This window comes from Zophobas morio, unplaced genomic scaffold (genome assembly GCF_036711695.1).
Source record: "Zophobas morio isolate AGI-343-1 ecotype UQ-CSIRO unplaced genomic scaffold, CSIRO_AGI_Zmor_V1 ptg000546l, whole genome shotgun sequence".
Lineage (NCBI taxonomy): Eukaryota > Metazoa > Arthropoda > Insecta > Coleoptera > Tenebrionidae > Zophobas > Zophobas morio.
In genome coordinates, this window is record NW_026972649.1 from 78,201 (window position 1) to 91,890 (window position 13,690).

At 29.5% G+C, this 13,690-nt stretch overlaps 2 protein-coding genes across 3 annotated transcripts; both read left to right on the forward strand.

Moving 5' to 3' along the window:
• The first annotated feature begins 971 nt into the window (after positions 1 to 971).
• LOC135121288 (uncharacterized) lies at positions 972 to 2,679 on the forward strand. The gene is made up of 9 exons (XM_064045607.1): positions 972 to 1,069; positions 1,239 to 1,282; positions 1,348 to 1,429; positions 1,534 to 1,615; positions 1,672 to 1,904; positions 1,955 to 2,052; positions 2,107 to 2,228; positions 2,283 to 2,517; positions 2,574 to 2,679. Exons 3-9 carry the CDS (start codon positions 1,385 to 1,387, stop codon positions 2,677 to 2,679), a joined length of 921 nt encoding a protein of 306 aa, XP_063901677.1. The 5' UTR covers positions 972 to 1,069; positions 1,239 to 1,282; positions 1,348 to 1,384.
• A 3,421-nt stretch (positions 2,680 to 6,100) lies between these two features.
• LOC135121283 (26S proteasome non-ATPase regulatory subunit 11A-like) lies at positions 6,101 to 11,608 on the forward strand. 2 transcript variants are annotated; one of them, XM_064045599.1, is made up of 10 exons: positions 6,101 to 6,323; positions 6,384 to 6,503; positions 6,759 to 6,932; positions 7,828 to 7,917; positions 7,979 to 8,075; positions 8,458 to 8,630; positions 9,265 to 9,405; positions 9,647 to 9,765; positions 10,710 to 10,795; positions 11,451 to 11,608. In XM_064045599.1, the coding sequence occupies exons 1-10, from the start codon at positions 6,141 to 6,143 to the stop codon at positions 11,585 to 11,587; spliced, it is 1,320 nt and encodes a 439-aa protein (XP_063901669.1). In that variant the 5' UTR covers positions 6,101 to 6,140; the 3' UTR covers positions 11,588 to 11,608. The 2 variants fall into 2 exon arrangements, with proteins under 2 accessions (XP_063901669.1, XP_063901670.1); XM_064045600.1 differs by lacking the exon at positions 6,101 to 6,323 and having other exon boundaries at positions 6,438 to 6,503; positions 6,724 to 6,932.
• The last annotated feature ends 2,082 nt before the right edge of the window (positions 11,609 to 13,690 follow it).

Genomic DNA, 13,690 nt, shown 5'->3' on the forward strand with positions numbered 1-13,690 from the left:
TGACCTAAGGGAAACCTTAAACTAAAATAAGTGCATCTGCGTATACACAGTGTGTTTTTGTCCAATTAGCATCTTCCTTACTTTTGTGGACGTCATATTGTTAGTAGTGTGGTGTTGTGTATTTTTTAAAGATATTACCATTACATATACTACAGAAGGGCCTAATAAGAATACAGGAGTGTAAAATTCAAGTTGTTGGTTTGATGTGGTAATGAACTCTGATAACAATAATTCTATTATAAAGTCCGTTTCTACCAATATAAAAAGTTTTATCGAAAATTATTGGAAAGATTCTGTTTTGTTGGAAAGTTTATTAATCGCTTCTTTCCTATCTTTTAAAATCACTTTGTAATATTTTTAACACAACCATTTAGGCTACTTTTGCCACTTTCCTTTGTGAGAATTGTCAAAAAAAATTATGTTCCTCTTGTAAATTAGAAACAAATATATTTGAAGAAAGATTGTTATTTGGTTAAGTAAAAGTTCTATTACCTTTCAGCAAACTCTAATATTCTAATAACTTTTACAGCGGAAAACAAATCTCAAATAAAAAAAGAAGCAGAAAATTTTTTTTCTTATCATCTTAGAAAATATTGTAGCTACTTTTTATTACTTTTTACTTACACTTAACTTTTAATTGTTTTATCTTTCAGCAATATGTTATCTCCACCAGAAGCAACTGGAGTTATATTGTGAGTATCATAGAACTCTTCTTTGTTTGCAATGTTTTATTAGAGGCATGAAATTATAAAGCTTATAGAATGTAAACAATTTATATAATAAATTAATGTAAAGAGCATTACCGTGATTCTCTTTGTGAGTGTGTGTTGATTGAAGAAGCTTTTGATACTTTATTGAAAAAGTTTAACGCTATGACGAATAAGGTGCTTAAGTATAATTTTAATTTAGTTAACTTTTTATTAAGTAAATGAAATTATAACTTTTTTTTATCTTTTTAAAGAAAATAAAGAACACAAGTTTGAAGGAAATATTAATAAAAATTCTTTGCAAAAGTGTTGAAAATTTGTTTAACCGTCGTGTTGACAACATCCAAGGGATAGTGGCTCAGGTTATAACTAGAGATATATCTGTTAATAATTTAAACATGTATAATATTATTATCAAGCCAATTATGAGAAAAAAGGCTTAAATCAAGAACCTTTTTTTCGTTAATAATTAAAAATTTTTTATGAATAAAAGCAGAAAAGTATTACTTAACACCTTATATTAATTATTAGGTTTTGCTTGATATAAATTCTTCGCAGAAAGAAAGCTCATATTCGTATTGATTCCATCCACAATTAATTTTTTAATGCTCTTGCTGGCCTATATTGTTTATTATAAAAGGTCACTATCTACATCTGAGATTTCGATAAACTCTCAAATGAAATTAACCGACCGATTTCTGACCTTGCTTCATGCCCTCCCCGTAAAATTCTACTTATTCTGCATTTTTTTTGTTTTTTGTGATTTGCTTTGTTTGTCTTTATATAACTACGAAAAGTCATCTTTTGATTTTTTTTCACTACACAGCAAGAAGAGTTATTATGCATGTTTTCCGCAGGATTTAAGACTAATTTTTTGAATAGTTTAGTTGGTTTACTTACTCAAGAGGGTACTTCGCGTTGTACTATTAAAAAAGTAAGTCCCTTTTTTTGTCTAATTGATTAGAGGTGGAAAAACAATCCTCGCTTAAAAGAGATTTGAAAGACCCTCCCACGGCTTTTGTTGATAGTAATAGCTTAAAAGAGTGTAAGAGCTCAGAAAAACACACAATTTTAAAGTTGATTTCGGAACTTATAAACTTCGAGGAGTTGCATTTTAAAGTTTTGTATAACAAGCGAATAATTCAGAACTTTCATTTAGATTTAACCATACGCAAAAAGAAATTGATTAAAGAGGAGGTTGTTATCCTTATGACTTGCGTAATTTTTTCTAAAATTTAATAGTATAGGTACAAATTATACTAGATGACGCGAATGCCTTGAAAACAACCCTCGAAAACAACTTGGATTTGTTGGCCTCAATTTACTTATATTTAAATAGTTGCAGGTAACCTTTTTATTCTAGCTACACAGAGACCTTCTGATCTTTATAAATTTTTAGCGCGGCAGATAATTTTCTTTGTAATTCTGAAGAGTTAAAGATGGGTATTTCTTTACTACTGGCTTACCAGAGGGATAATATTGAACATCTTAGACGTATCCACTCGTTTGTTTCACTATTAGGTTCTTCAGTTAAGCTCGCTTTTTATAATTACTAAACAACGCACTACGTTGCAGATCGAAACAAAGTTTCATTGAATCTTACTGACAGCCATCCGTTACCTCCTCGTCCTCCAGACGCATGCATTTGCTCCATCTACGAATGCGCAAACTCAACTTTTCCATCTGTTTATCCTCCACTTACTTCTTTAAATGTTCCAAATAACTTTGAAGAGTTAAAACCGGTTTCTTTAAAAGTAGACCACGAGCCCTCCTTTCAACAGGAGTCAGCCTTGACGAAAAGTCCGGAGAGGCAAATTTATCCTTTTCAATTTTTATTATTTTTGTGTATAAAAATGTTTTTATTAGAAGAGCAAGTGACTCTTGCTTAGACCGTAAAAGCGTGGAGGATGACTATATTAAGGCTGTCTTGAAAGAACTGAGGGAAAAGTTTTCCGAAAAAGTTAACTTGTAACAAAATTACTTATAAAGTTTATTGCGGTGAGACAAAACACTTTATTAATACTTTGGGAGTTACCTTTTTTTGCTGCTAGCTCGACATATATTATATACATTTATATTTAAATTCACATTTTTAAACTTTTCGGCCATTATAAACTGACTTTCAGACTAATTAAGTGGTATAAAATAGGGAAGATTAAGATTTTCACATAAGAAAACTTAGAGGCTAGGTAAAGCAAGTCGAGATCTGCTTCAAAAGGTGAGCACCCACTAACATAGGCCGGAACATTTTTAACATATTGATAACTGTATAAAAAATCTACAACATAGGCACATAAGGCCGACATTCCCTTTAGCGCAACACAGCCCTCCCCTCTGTAACTTGCCTCTCGGTTAAAGCTCTGTTTAACGAAAGGAGTATCAAGCAGCGCTAACTTGTTTTTGCTTTATTACTTTTTAATAACTATAAATTAAACCACCAATATGTAAAATGGAGTGCAACCTCTAAAGATCATGGTATTTTTGCGCCTTAGTGGCTGTCTTGACCTCTTCGCCTCTACATAATTTACGGGTGTCCGTTGTTTGTAATATATTATTTTTAAAAAATTGATAAACAAATGATTCAATCTTAAACCTAATTTTTTTTAATTTATACTTTTGTTTTTTATATACTTTATTCTTTTTTTTTCTTGAGAATACACGGCATATTCATACAATTAAAGGTTAAGGACACCATTGAGGGACGCGTTTCTTTCAATTAAAAGTGTTTTTCTTTTCATTGCATGTATAGCAACTTATAAATTGGGACACCAGTCAGCAAGGGCATCAAGACAGCGCTGTAGGTGCTGGCATAGCAAGGCGGAGCTTCTTTTTAACTATTGATCTTTTTATATATATTTTTCAAAAACAAACAATAAATAACACTATGTTTATGTTTTAAATATTATTTCGCTTGAGTAAATTTTAAACATTACTATATTCTTGGTTTGTGAAATTTTTATACTAGCGCGCGCCGTCCTTAAGGGATAATTGTATTGCGCGATGAAAAAGATAGAAACTCATTTTTAGAGGTCTTGACGTAATGCATCGTTTCGATTCATAGTGCGCGCTTCATGAGGCTTGATTTTGGAAATTTTTATGAAAAGGGTTGTAAAGTTTTAGCATATACAGGCGAAACTTTTAATACTAGTATTTTTTTTTTAAAGATAATTTTAGCATTATTACTTTAAAGTTTTAAGGGTAATTAATTTTGTGTTCTTTCTAAGGGGCTTTATAAAGAAAGTAAGTTAGAACTTAATATTTTAAATAATTCTTTGTTTCTTTACTGTGGCACCCATTTCTGAGCTTTCTAAAGTTAATGTTTCCTATTTAATTGTTAGTTCTTAATATTCGTGTCGAGTTTGAAAGCAAAATATTTAATTTAAACTCAATTAAATTTAAGTCTTAAAAAAATTTATATACAGACTTTTATTTTTATAAACATGCTTTTATATAATATTAAAGGCGTATGGGCCTAGATCCAACAGCGCGTAGCCTAAAAGGTTAAACTATACAGTAATTTGTTTGGAAAGTATATTCGAAGGAAATTTTAATTCGTTAAAAACTGTTTACTAACGTTTTTTAATTGATTTTGTCATCTGGATCAAAAAATTTCACTAACTTTACATTAGATTCGAAAAATTGTAGCATATTAGCTTCAACTTGTCGGTCTTTAACTAGTAATGAAAGCAACGTTGCAAAAATGCAGAGATTATAGAAGCTAAACCAAAGTAATCTCACTTTTTTCTACTTAAACGACACGTGTTTGTAAAAAGTGTGCTCAGCATACGCATGTGTACTAGGATTTAACTAAACACCTGCTACAAGTGATGAGAATGATTTTGATCACTCCCTTAATGATCATACTATTATCGGCAATGAAATTACCCAAATTACCTCTATATAATCTGTTACTTAACTTTAAAGGGCTTTCAAACATTAAAAAAGCTTTTTGAGTTAAAAAAAAGAGAAAAGTAGTGCATAACTAACAAACATTACAAAAGAGTGGGAATTACAGAGCGGTTAGAATTAAATATAATTATACTCAGTTAATATTCGTACAGCGCCAAAAAAGTTTTTTGTAGTTTGTAAGTTCAACGAAGAGTATATCTCAATACGTTTCTGTAGTAAACCGTAATTTTCCTGTAAATCCATTTTAACCCCGTTATTATTCTAAAGCTTAAATTCGTTTTGGTGAAAAGAATTCAGCATAATCGTAAATTTTTGGTTAACTACTTTTTATAAACTAAATGCCTCTCATATGCTGGATATCGCTGTATCATAGAATTTACTTAGGCTTAAGCCTAACCATTCTCTAGAGATATAGTTACAAATAATATACTGAATTTACCCAGCATATACAAATTACTAGAATAATGATGAGCAGAACGGGTCTGTTGAAAGGCATGCGTACAGAAAAAGGGTATTATCTGTATACAGAGCGCTTAAATAGGTTAGAAAAAAGAAGTTTAACTTCGTCTTTTAATTTTAAAAATACGCTCCTTTCTCCATCCACGAAAGAAGCATTTCAACCCTTCTCTATTTAGTTCGCAATATGCTAAGACCTATGCACTTTTCACACGGAATTTTTAGCCGATGACGGGTGCTCTCTTACGTCAAGCCCATTTTGTAATCACGTGCTTATAATGTATAAGTATATATGAGGGCAAAAGTTAATTCCGTAAGCCGTTAAAAACCCGAAAAAGAAAATCGTGTCGTTGAGTTTCCAACTCACGACCTTGAATTTACCTATTGAATTTCGTTTATGAGATCAAATTTTTCTTAACAATAGTTAAAATGCAAGCATTAAGGAAGCTATGTTGTTAATAATTAAACTTTAAAAGTTTAGAGAGTCTTCTATTAGTGCATATACAGTAGGTGGCTGCATCTTATCGACTCGTTTTCTTAAGAACATTGTTCTGGTCTAAAGTAAAATAGTTACTAATAAAATTTAAAAGCCGGGTCGAAAATATCTTTTTATTGTCCGTATTTGTTAATCCTATTAGAATACTAAATACTTTAATTTCTCTTTAAGTGAAGGAAAAACCGTTTTAGTCGTATCTTAAAAAGTTAGCCGGGAAGACCGTAATATTAAAATTTTTAGTTTATAATGATAAAGGCAGTAATATTAAGGACGGCGAGTTGTATCTGATGTGTCGCTTAAGCGTATACTACAAGTAAAGACATTAAAGTTATAAGAATATTTAAATAAGTTCTTTAGAGTTAAGTCGGTATACAGTTACAACATCAGTTTAGACTTAGAAAATAAATAATACCATGTTATGCTGAAAGGGAAAAAAAATGTTTTTCTTTAGGGCTGCGAAGCTCCCTAAAGTATCATTTGCGGAAGGTAAAGGGGGTTGCCTGGGATGTTAGTCTAGCAAACAACTTGTGTATATACTTTGGACCTCCGCCCCGTCGGTTTTTTTAAGAAAAATGGCTGTGAAGCTGTCAAAAGCTAGCTTGTTACCTTCTTTAAATAATGATCGAAGTGATGAACTAAATTTTCGGAAAGATGAAATTGAACACTTTGAAAATTTATTGAAGTTTGCCGCTTCCATCTGTCCTTCTTCAGTAGAACCAAAGACGAGTAGTCAGCAAGTCGAGGATATAGAAAAGGTCCGTTCATATGAATTAAATATTCTTCAATATTCCTTTATTATTAAAACTTAATAAAAGGCAATATACAAGCTTTCTGAGTGGTATTCTCTTCATAATTGTCACTCTAAGTTGGAAACCATGATTAAGTCAAGTCGGGGATTCCTTACGAGATTATCTAAATCAAAGTCGGGGAAGTTGGTTCATATCCTACTTATTATAATTAGCGTGATATTTTTCATTTGTAAAAGAAACAAGATTTTTTTATACCTAAAGAAATAATCACTATAGCTTCTTTTCTATTAGCACTTCTATCTATTTTATGTAACACCACATAAATTTAGTTTTGAAAAATTAAAAACATCACTTTTACAATCAATACTTTGAACTATAATGCATATGTTTACGAATTCTTAAATAGTATATTTATTGATCAAATATGTCCATTAAATCAAGATGCGGACTATGGTGGGATCTTATTTGGATATGGAAGGCATAACCGTTGCCATTGCTATTGATCTTTGCAAAGACTGCGTCGAGTGGTGTCAGAAAGAAAAACGCTCTTTTCTTAGGCAATCCGTGGAGTGCCGCTTGATTGCTTTATACCTGGAAAACAAAAGCTACACAGAGGTTTCTTTTCACTTTTACTAATTTCCTTTGTATTTTCGAATTATAACTATTACTTCATCGTTTGCTTCAGATATATTTATATATACTATAATATCGTGGTATATACCATTTATCCTATGACCTTATTATAAAAGTAAAATTTTCCTTGAGCCTTTTTTGAGTAATGTCTTCTTTTAGTTATTATATTTTTATTTTTTACGTTTTGCATCAATCTTCAGTTTACTTTATTTACAACAATTTTAATTTATATATTTATACTATTTTTTTATAAAGTATATTTATATAACTTATCCATTTCGCGTAATTTATATGTTTGAACTATCTTTGTTTATATTATTGTTCTTAACTTTGAAGACGCGTCTGTATTACACTGACTAAAATAATTTTTTATTATAATAATATTTACCTCATCATCACAAAAGTTGTGACCAAATAATATTTTATAATAATTCGCTTTGAATTCTTTACTTCAATTTTAGTTTTTTTTTTTTTTCAAATTATTAGTAGATTATATTTTTTAAAATTTTTACTAATAGAGGTGCACTATTTTTTTTATTCTATGGCTAATTTTTTTCCGATAGTGACGATAAGCGTTTCAGTATAATATATTAATTTTTGCATTCATACTTGTTTTATTATTCAGTATTAATCTGTACGATGCCTTGTTCTTTTAAAATATTTTTTATTTATATCGTTAAGATAAAAGTTTTTTTTAAACTTCGTTGCTCTCTTTAATTAAGAATGTTATTATTATTATTCAATTTATACATTGCTTTGAGCTTCCTTTACTTCGTACTATTTTCCCTTCCTAATTTTATACTTCTTTTAAATTCTCTTTATTATCGAAAGCAAAGTTGGAAAGAAAATCCAAGTTCATTTATTTTTCTTGCTGTAGGCTCTTGGTCTAATCAATAAAATTACTAAAGAGCTAAAAAAGCTGGACGATAAAGCTTTGCTTGCGGAAGTCCATCTATTGGAATCCAAAGTTATACTTTTCTAATTTTTTTTTTTTAACTTCTCGCCGGACTTTTCCTTGCACTAATCAGGCTTATCACTCGCTGTCCAATTTGACCAAGTCGAGATCCGCTTTGACCTCAGCAAGGACCGCTGCTAACGCCATTTACTGTCCTCCTCGCTTGCAAGGTCGTCTACTTTTCTTTAGTTCCTATTATAATTGCCATGATATGCGCTTTTTATTCTCATTGTATAACTAAAAACTTTTTCAAATAAGTACAAATGTTTAACATTAAATAGTTATAAAGTTTATAGTTGTAAATATCTTTTTGATTTCCATTTTACTTTATTCTTGGTTTTATTGTGTTCTTAACAAATAATACGAATTTTTAATTATTATACATTAATGAGTTTATTAATGCTTTTTATATATTTTCTGAGGATTATTTATCGTCTCTTAATATTTTTAGATATTTATAATTATTTGATTTTTTATATTTAAAGTTTATCCTTCATTATTTTAGTTAGAGTCTTGTTTATTTATTAATGGACACTTAATCATTATTTGCAGGTGCTCTGGATCTCCAGTCCGGCATACTAAATGCGGAAGAAAAGGACTTTAAAACGGCCTATTCGTACTTTTATGAGACTTTTGAATGTTACGATTCCAGCGGGGAAGCCGAGTTGGCCACGACGCCGCTCAAGTATATGCTTCTTTCTAAGATTATGCTCAACCTGCCGGAAGTATTAATGAGTTGTTGTATATTTATATATTTTAAATACAAGCATGAGGACATTTCCCATTTATAATCTATACTTTCAAGTTTTTTAAAGCATATTTTAGGTTTTTTTTACTTTAATTTTTTTTTGCAATAGCGATTATGAATACTTTTAATATTTACTATTAATATTGTATATATAAATATTTTTGTAAAATTTTACTCACTAATTTTTAGTCTTTTTAATTCTAAAAATATCAAATATAGACTTTACTATAATAAATATTAAATATAGTTCAAGTATTATTTCTGATGTATACTGTTTATTATCTTAAAAGAATATAGGAGGGTTTTTCATTATAAGTATGAAAAACATGATTTTTTTAAGCTTGTAGTAATTATCATAATGCAAAATATAAATTATTTTTTTATATAGTTGCAGACGTTGTCCTTATTATTAAAATAAAAATGAGCTGTTTGGTTAAAGAATTGTCGTTCATCTAATTATATCATGTTCAGTTATGTGTATTTTTCTTCTTCTGTTTCTGTATTACTACTATTTGTTCTTTCTTTCGTGTTTGCTTACTAATAAGTTGTATGTAGTTTGTTATATTTTTTATATATTATAAATAAACCTAATTCTGTAAATATTCTAAAAGGACGTAGAGAGCATCATCAATAACAAAATTTGCAGCAAATATGCAGGAAAACACATGGAAGCCATGAAGGCGGTGGCCTCCTCGTTACGCGATCGCTCATTGGATAAATTTAAATCCGTCTTGGCCGAGTACCCCAATGAGGTTATTTGTTTATAAAGCATAGTGTATTAAATTATTAAGTTTAACAAAATTTATTGATGGAAAGTTATAAGGTTTACTACCTACTGTAATAATGACATTAATACTGCTTACTTCTAAAATTTTTTTTTAATTATGCTGGCTTCAGTTTTATGCTGTCTTTTATATTATTGTTATCGCTACTACTTAAATATTATATAAACTGCTGTCCTTTTGCTATTAACTGTTCTCATTGACGTCGAAGTTGTCGGAGGACCCAATCATTGTTTCCCATTTGACCGATCTTTACGAGACAATGTTCGAGCAGAATCTTTTTCGGATCATCGAACCGTTTTCACGAGTCGAAATAGCGCATATTTCTGCGTAAAGTTTTTTGTTTTACTTTACTGCTTTCTATTTATTGTTTTTTTAATATAAGTTTGTTACTATATTTTGTTTGGGTACAAAATATGTACATTTACTTTTTTCTTATATTTATAAATATTTTTTATTTATATAATTATTTTTGTTTTATTTTTTTATATTATTTTTATAAAACTGTAATAATTTTTATAGAAACTTTTTCTACTAAAAATTTGGTTTTTTAATTATTATTTATATTTATTATTTTATTGCTACAATTTTTTTATTTGCTCTTTCATTATAGGTATACATAATATTTATATATCATTTACTGGTTAATATAATATTTTTTCTATTTTATATATATTAAGGTTGTTTTTGTTTTACTTATAACCTTTTCATTTTCACTTGTTTATTGTATATTTTCACTTATTTATAACTTTTACTATTCTCTATTAATTCCAAAATATCAGTTTACATAATTTTTATGTTTGTGTTCTTATTATTTACTTTCTCGATAGTTTCAATTGTATTATTTATATTTATTATTACTAAATCAATAATTATTATTTTTACCGAATTGAGGTGCATTTTATATATATTTATGCCTATTTTTTTTAAATTACTTTATTAGTTCTTATATTTTTTGTTTCTATTATATTTTTATTTTATACATAAACTATATTTTTGGTCTCCTCAAATCCCCCCCCCCCCCCTTTTTTTTTTTATTTTTTATATATGGTATTTATATTTTTATAATCCCTTATCAAAATTCTTTATTCGGCTTTACATTTACTTCGTATTATAACAAACAATGTAAAAGTTATTGTATAATTTGATAACTATTATACTCTTTGTACTTCCCCCTTTATAATTTTTATAATTTGTTATTATTTATTTATATATTTTATATGTACATTTTAGTTTACGTATTAACAATTTAATGATTTTCATATATTTTTAAGGCTTATAAATATTCCTGTTACTGTTGTAGAAGAAAAACTTTCCAAAATGATTCTAGACCAAAAGTTTGCAGGAGTGCTTGATCAACGTGAGAATAATACTATTATATATTATAGCTGTTGTATTAATTATCTTTTATTACTTCTATTTATTTAACAGGTTATAAGAACTTGTGAATATAATAATACTTATATATATATTTCGAGTCTATTTCTTTTTTTTAAAATTTTTTTTTTTGTATAAGAATAATTATTTATCAATAACTATAATTATTGTGCATTCAAAAGTTATTTTATTTATTTGTTATGCGTGTAATATAAATATCTAATTTTTTTAATTATAGAACTTGTTAAGAAAGCGATGTTATGTTGTTTAGTGTGTTTATATGTATTCATTTGCTTATATGTACTAAATGCCATATTTCAAGTATATCATGTACGTCATGTTATTAAGTCTTTATATTAACTTTCAATATAGTATTAGATAGGAAGGAGGTTACACAATGTTATTATTAGCTAATACCCTTATATGCAAAATCACTCATCTTCTTCCTTTTATTCTTAATCCTATTCGGCCCGGCGGCTCGTAGCTTTCTAAATTTGCTATACATTTCTAGTGTTTGTTGATGCCAGTGTATTTTTTCAGTTATTCTATATTATTCCCCATCTATAATATATTTTAAGGCTGACCTGTTAATTCATGTCCATTATTTTATTATTTTCGTATTCCTTGTTACTGTGTAGGCGCTGGTTGTCTCATCGTCTATGACTCAAAAGTCGTGGATGAATCCTATTCCGTCGCTTTGCAATCGATTATCCATATGAACAAAGTTGTGGATTCTCTCTACGCCAAAGCTCAGCAGCTCACCCACTGGAACTAATTCTTTTGGAATTTGTTATAAAGTTATTGATAAAACTCGTTATAGACTTGTTTTGGTTAGAGTTTAAAGACCTTAAAGCTTTATATAATAGTTTCTTATAAGTTGATATTTTTAAGGGGCCACTGAGCTTTACCTTGCGCTTAAGAACATTTTGTCCATTCGTGAATTGTTAAGTTGACTTTATTGAGCTCGTTAAGTGATTCGCCTACCGAAGTACTTCAAATGACTTTTTATTGCAGTGGCGTTGGCATACAAATAGTGTGCGAACTCGTTAGTACGCTTACATCATTAAACTATCAACTACTAAAAATTGAACTAGTTCCTGTTCTAAGTCGTCCTTAATCCCTAAAACTCAAAAAGCTTAAGTGTATTATGGCATGTATTCTTTTCTGATCTCAGAAATTATCTATAATGCTCAATGCTATTGTTAAAAATGAAAATGCTTATATACTTCAGTGCTTACGTTAAAGGCAATTGTTCCACTATTCATCTTTATTGCCATTCATTGTTAAAGACGGTCTACTTAACAGAACCCCAGGGTATTATAGGGTTTGCTTTAACAAAAATACACTAATAGCCCTGAGCGCAATCAACACAAATAAAAAATTAGCTATAAAAGCAGAGATGTTTGTGACCTTGTAAATCTAAATAAGCAGCCTTTCTTTTTCCATTATGGTCACCACCGAAGCGGTTTAGTACATTAAAATGAAACCAAATAGCTTTAGTTCATAAACGTACTTCCCTTGCCATGAAATGCATTCCAAAATACTTTAGCCGTTGGTGTAACTCAAATGTACACAGTTAATAAAAGACCTCAATTTTTTAATATTTTTTCCTTTTTTTTAAGTTTATTAAAAGCTCTGCTGTAGTGAAACGCATCTACCGGATTCTAAATAATTAACTGTCACTCAAGGTTGCATCACCGCTAATGTTCTCTTTTTTAACGAATTACAACACTTTTAAGTATGAATTACCCTCGATCAAAAATATAGCTTTAAGCCTTACTAAGGTTGTTAGTACCTTAGAGAAAAGTCGCTCTCAATTATAGTTCGTATGTGCCTTGTGGGATGACATGTCATACATTAAACCCTATTTTAAGGCATAAATTGCCATTCACCTTATTCTTTTGCTATAACGAATTTTAAGGTCTGTCTGTTATTGACTAAGGTAATTTATAAGATATGGCCATTGTGATGTATGAACGTATATATAGTTTGCAAAGAGACTATAATCATCCATAATGCATACTGGCATTTCTAAACTAGTTGTCTGAAGGTGTATCCTCAAGTACACTTTCTGGTAACCAATTTTTGGTATCGTTTCAGTTTACGCCAGCTAATCTAGCCTATAAAAATTTACAAGAGTCAGGTCGTGGTTATTATCTCCTCATTGGACGAAATATTAATGACGGTTAAAATTCATATTTTCATCATGGTATATTTAGTAGGGAAGTATACTTAGGTTGTTTACCTTAATTCACTTTTTAAACCTCTTGCTAATAATATGTTTACCATATGACCTAGTTTTTTTAAATTAATACTGTATTAGTACTCAAAGAACTCTGCAATAGATCCCTAGTATTAATGGTCCCTTATGTTGACAAGTACAATAAATAAAAAAAAAAGGATTTAGAATTTTTTAAGAGAAACGCAGAAATGGAAAACAATTAATTTTAAAGTTAAAAAACTAGACTTGTGCAATTTCCTCCAGCATCTCAATGACTCGAGATTTTATTTGTGAGAGCCCTTGTGGGATAGCAGGCGGGGGAATGTTAATGGAAAAAGCTTAGCCAAAACAGCCGACTAAAATTTAATTGTTATTGTTTCAAAGGACCCAACGCCTCTGCTTGTGGCGTTTAAAATATCACAATAATACAAATGTTTTCTTACCTGTTATCGCTAGTACGCTATTTGGACTCTATTTTGATCATAACCCCATCTTCATAGAGAGGATATTAGTCGACCTCGAGTATTTGGGTTAAAAAGGTAACTTGTTGCCAACATACTGGGATCATTTAGACAAAAGCATAGATACCAGGGTGCACACCATTAAGAAACCCCCTATTTAGACAGGGCTGTTATGCAACTGGAAGTAAGTAAAGAG

What these genes read in the sequence shown, in the direction of transcription:
- LOC135121288 (XM_064045607.1), top strand. Translation starts at nt 1,385, where the DNA reads ATGAAATTAACCGACCGATTTCTGACCTTGCTTCATGCCCTCCCC. An exon ending in CCTTGCTTCATGCCCTCCCC is followed by an intron (nt 1,430 to 1,533) that starts GTAAAATTCTAC and finishes TTCACTACACAG; the next exon opens with CAAGAAGAGTTATTATGCAT. An exon ending in TGGTTTACTTACTCAAGAGG is followed by an intron (nt 1,616 to 1,671) that starts GTACTTCGCGTT and finishes CTAATTGATTAG; the next exon opens with AGGTGGAAAAACAATCCTCG.
- LOC135121283 (XM_064045599.1), top strand. Translation starts at nt 6,141, where the DNA reads ATGGCTGTGAAGCTGTCAAAAGCTAGCTTGTTACCTTCTTTAAATAAT. An exon ending in TCCATCTATTGGAATCCAAA is followed by an intron (nt 7,918 to 7,978) that starts GTTATACTTTTC and finishes TGCACTAATCAG; the next exon opens with GCTTATCACTCGCTGTCCAA. An exon ending in CTGTCCTCCTCGCTTGCAAG is followed by an intron (nt 8,076 to 8,457) that starts GTCGTCTACTTT and finishes CATTATTTGCAG; the next exon opens with GTGCTCTGGATCTCCAGTCC.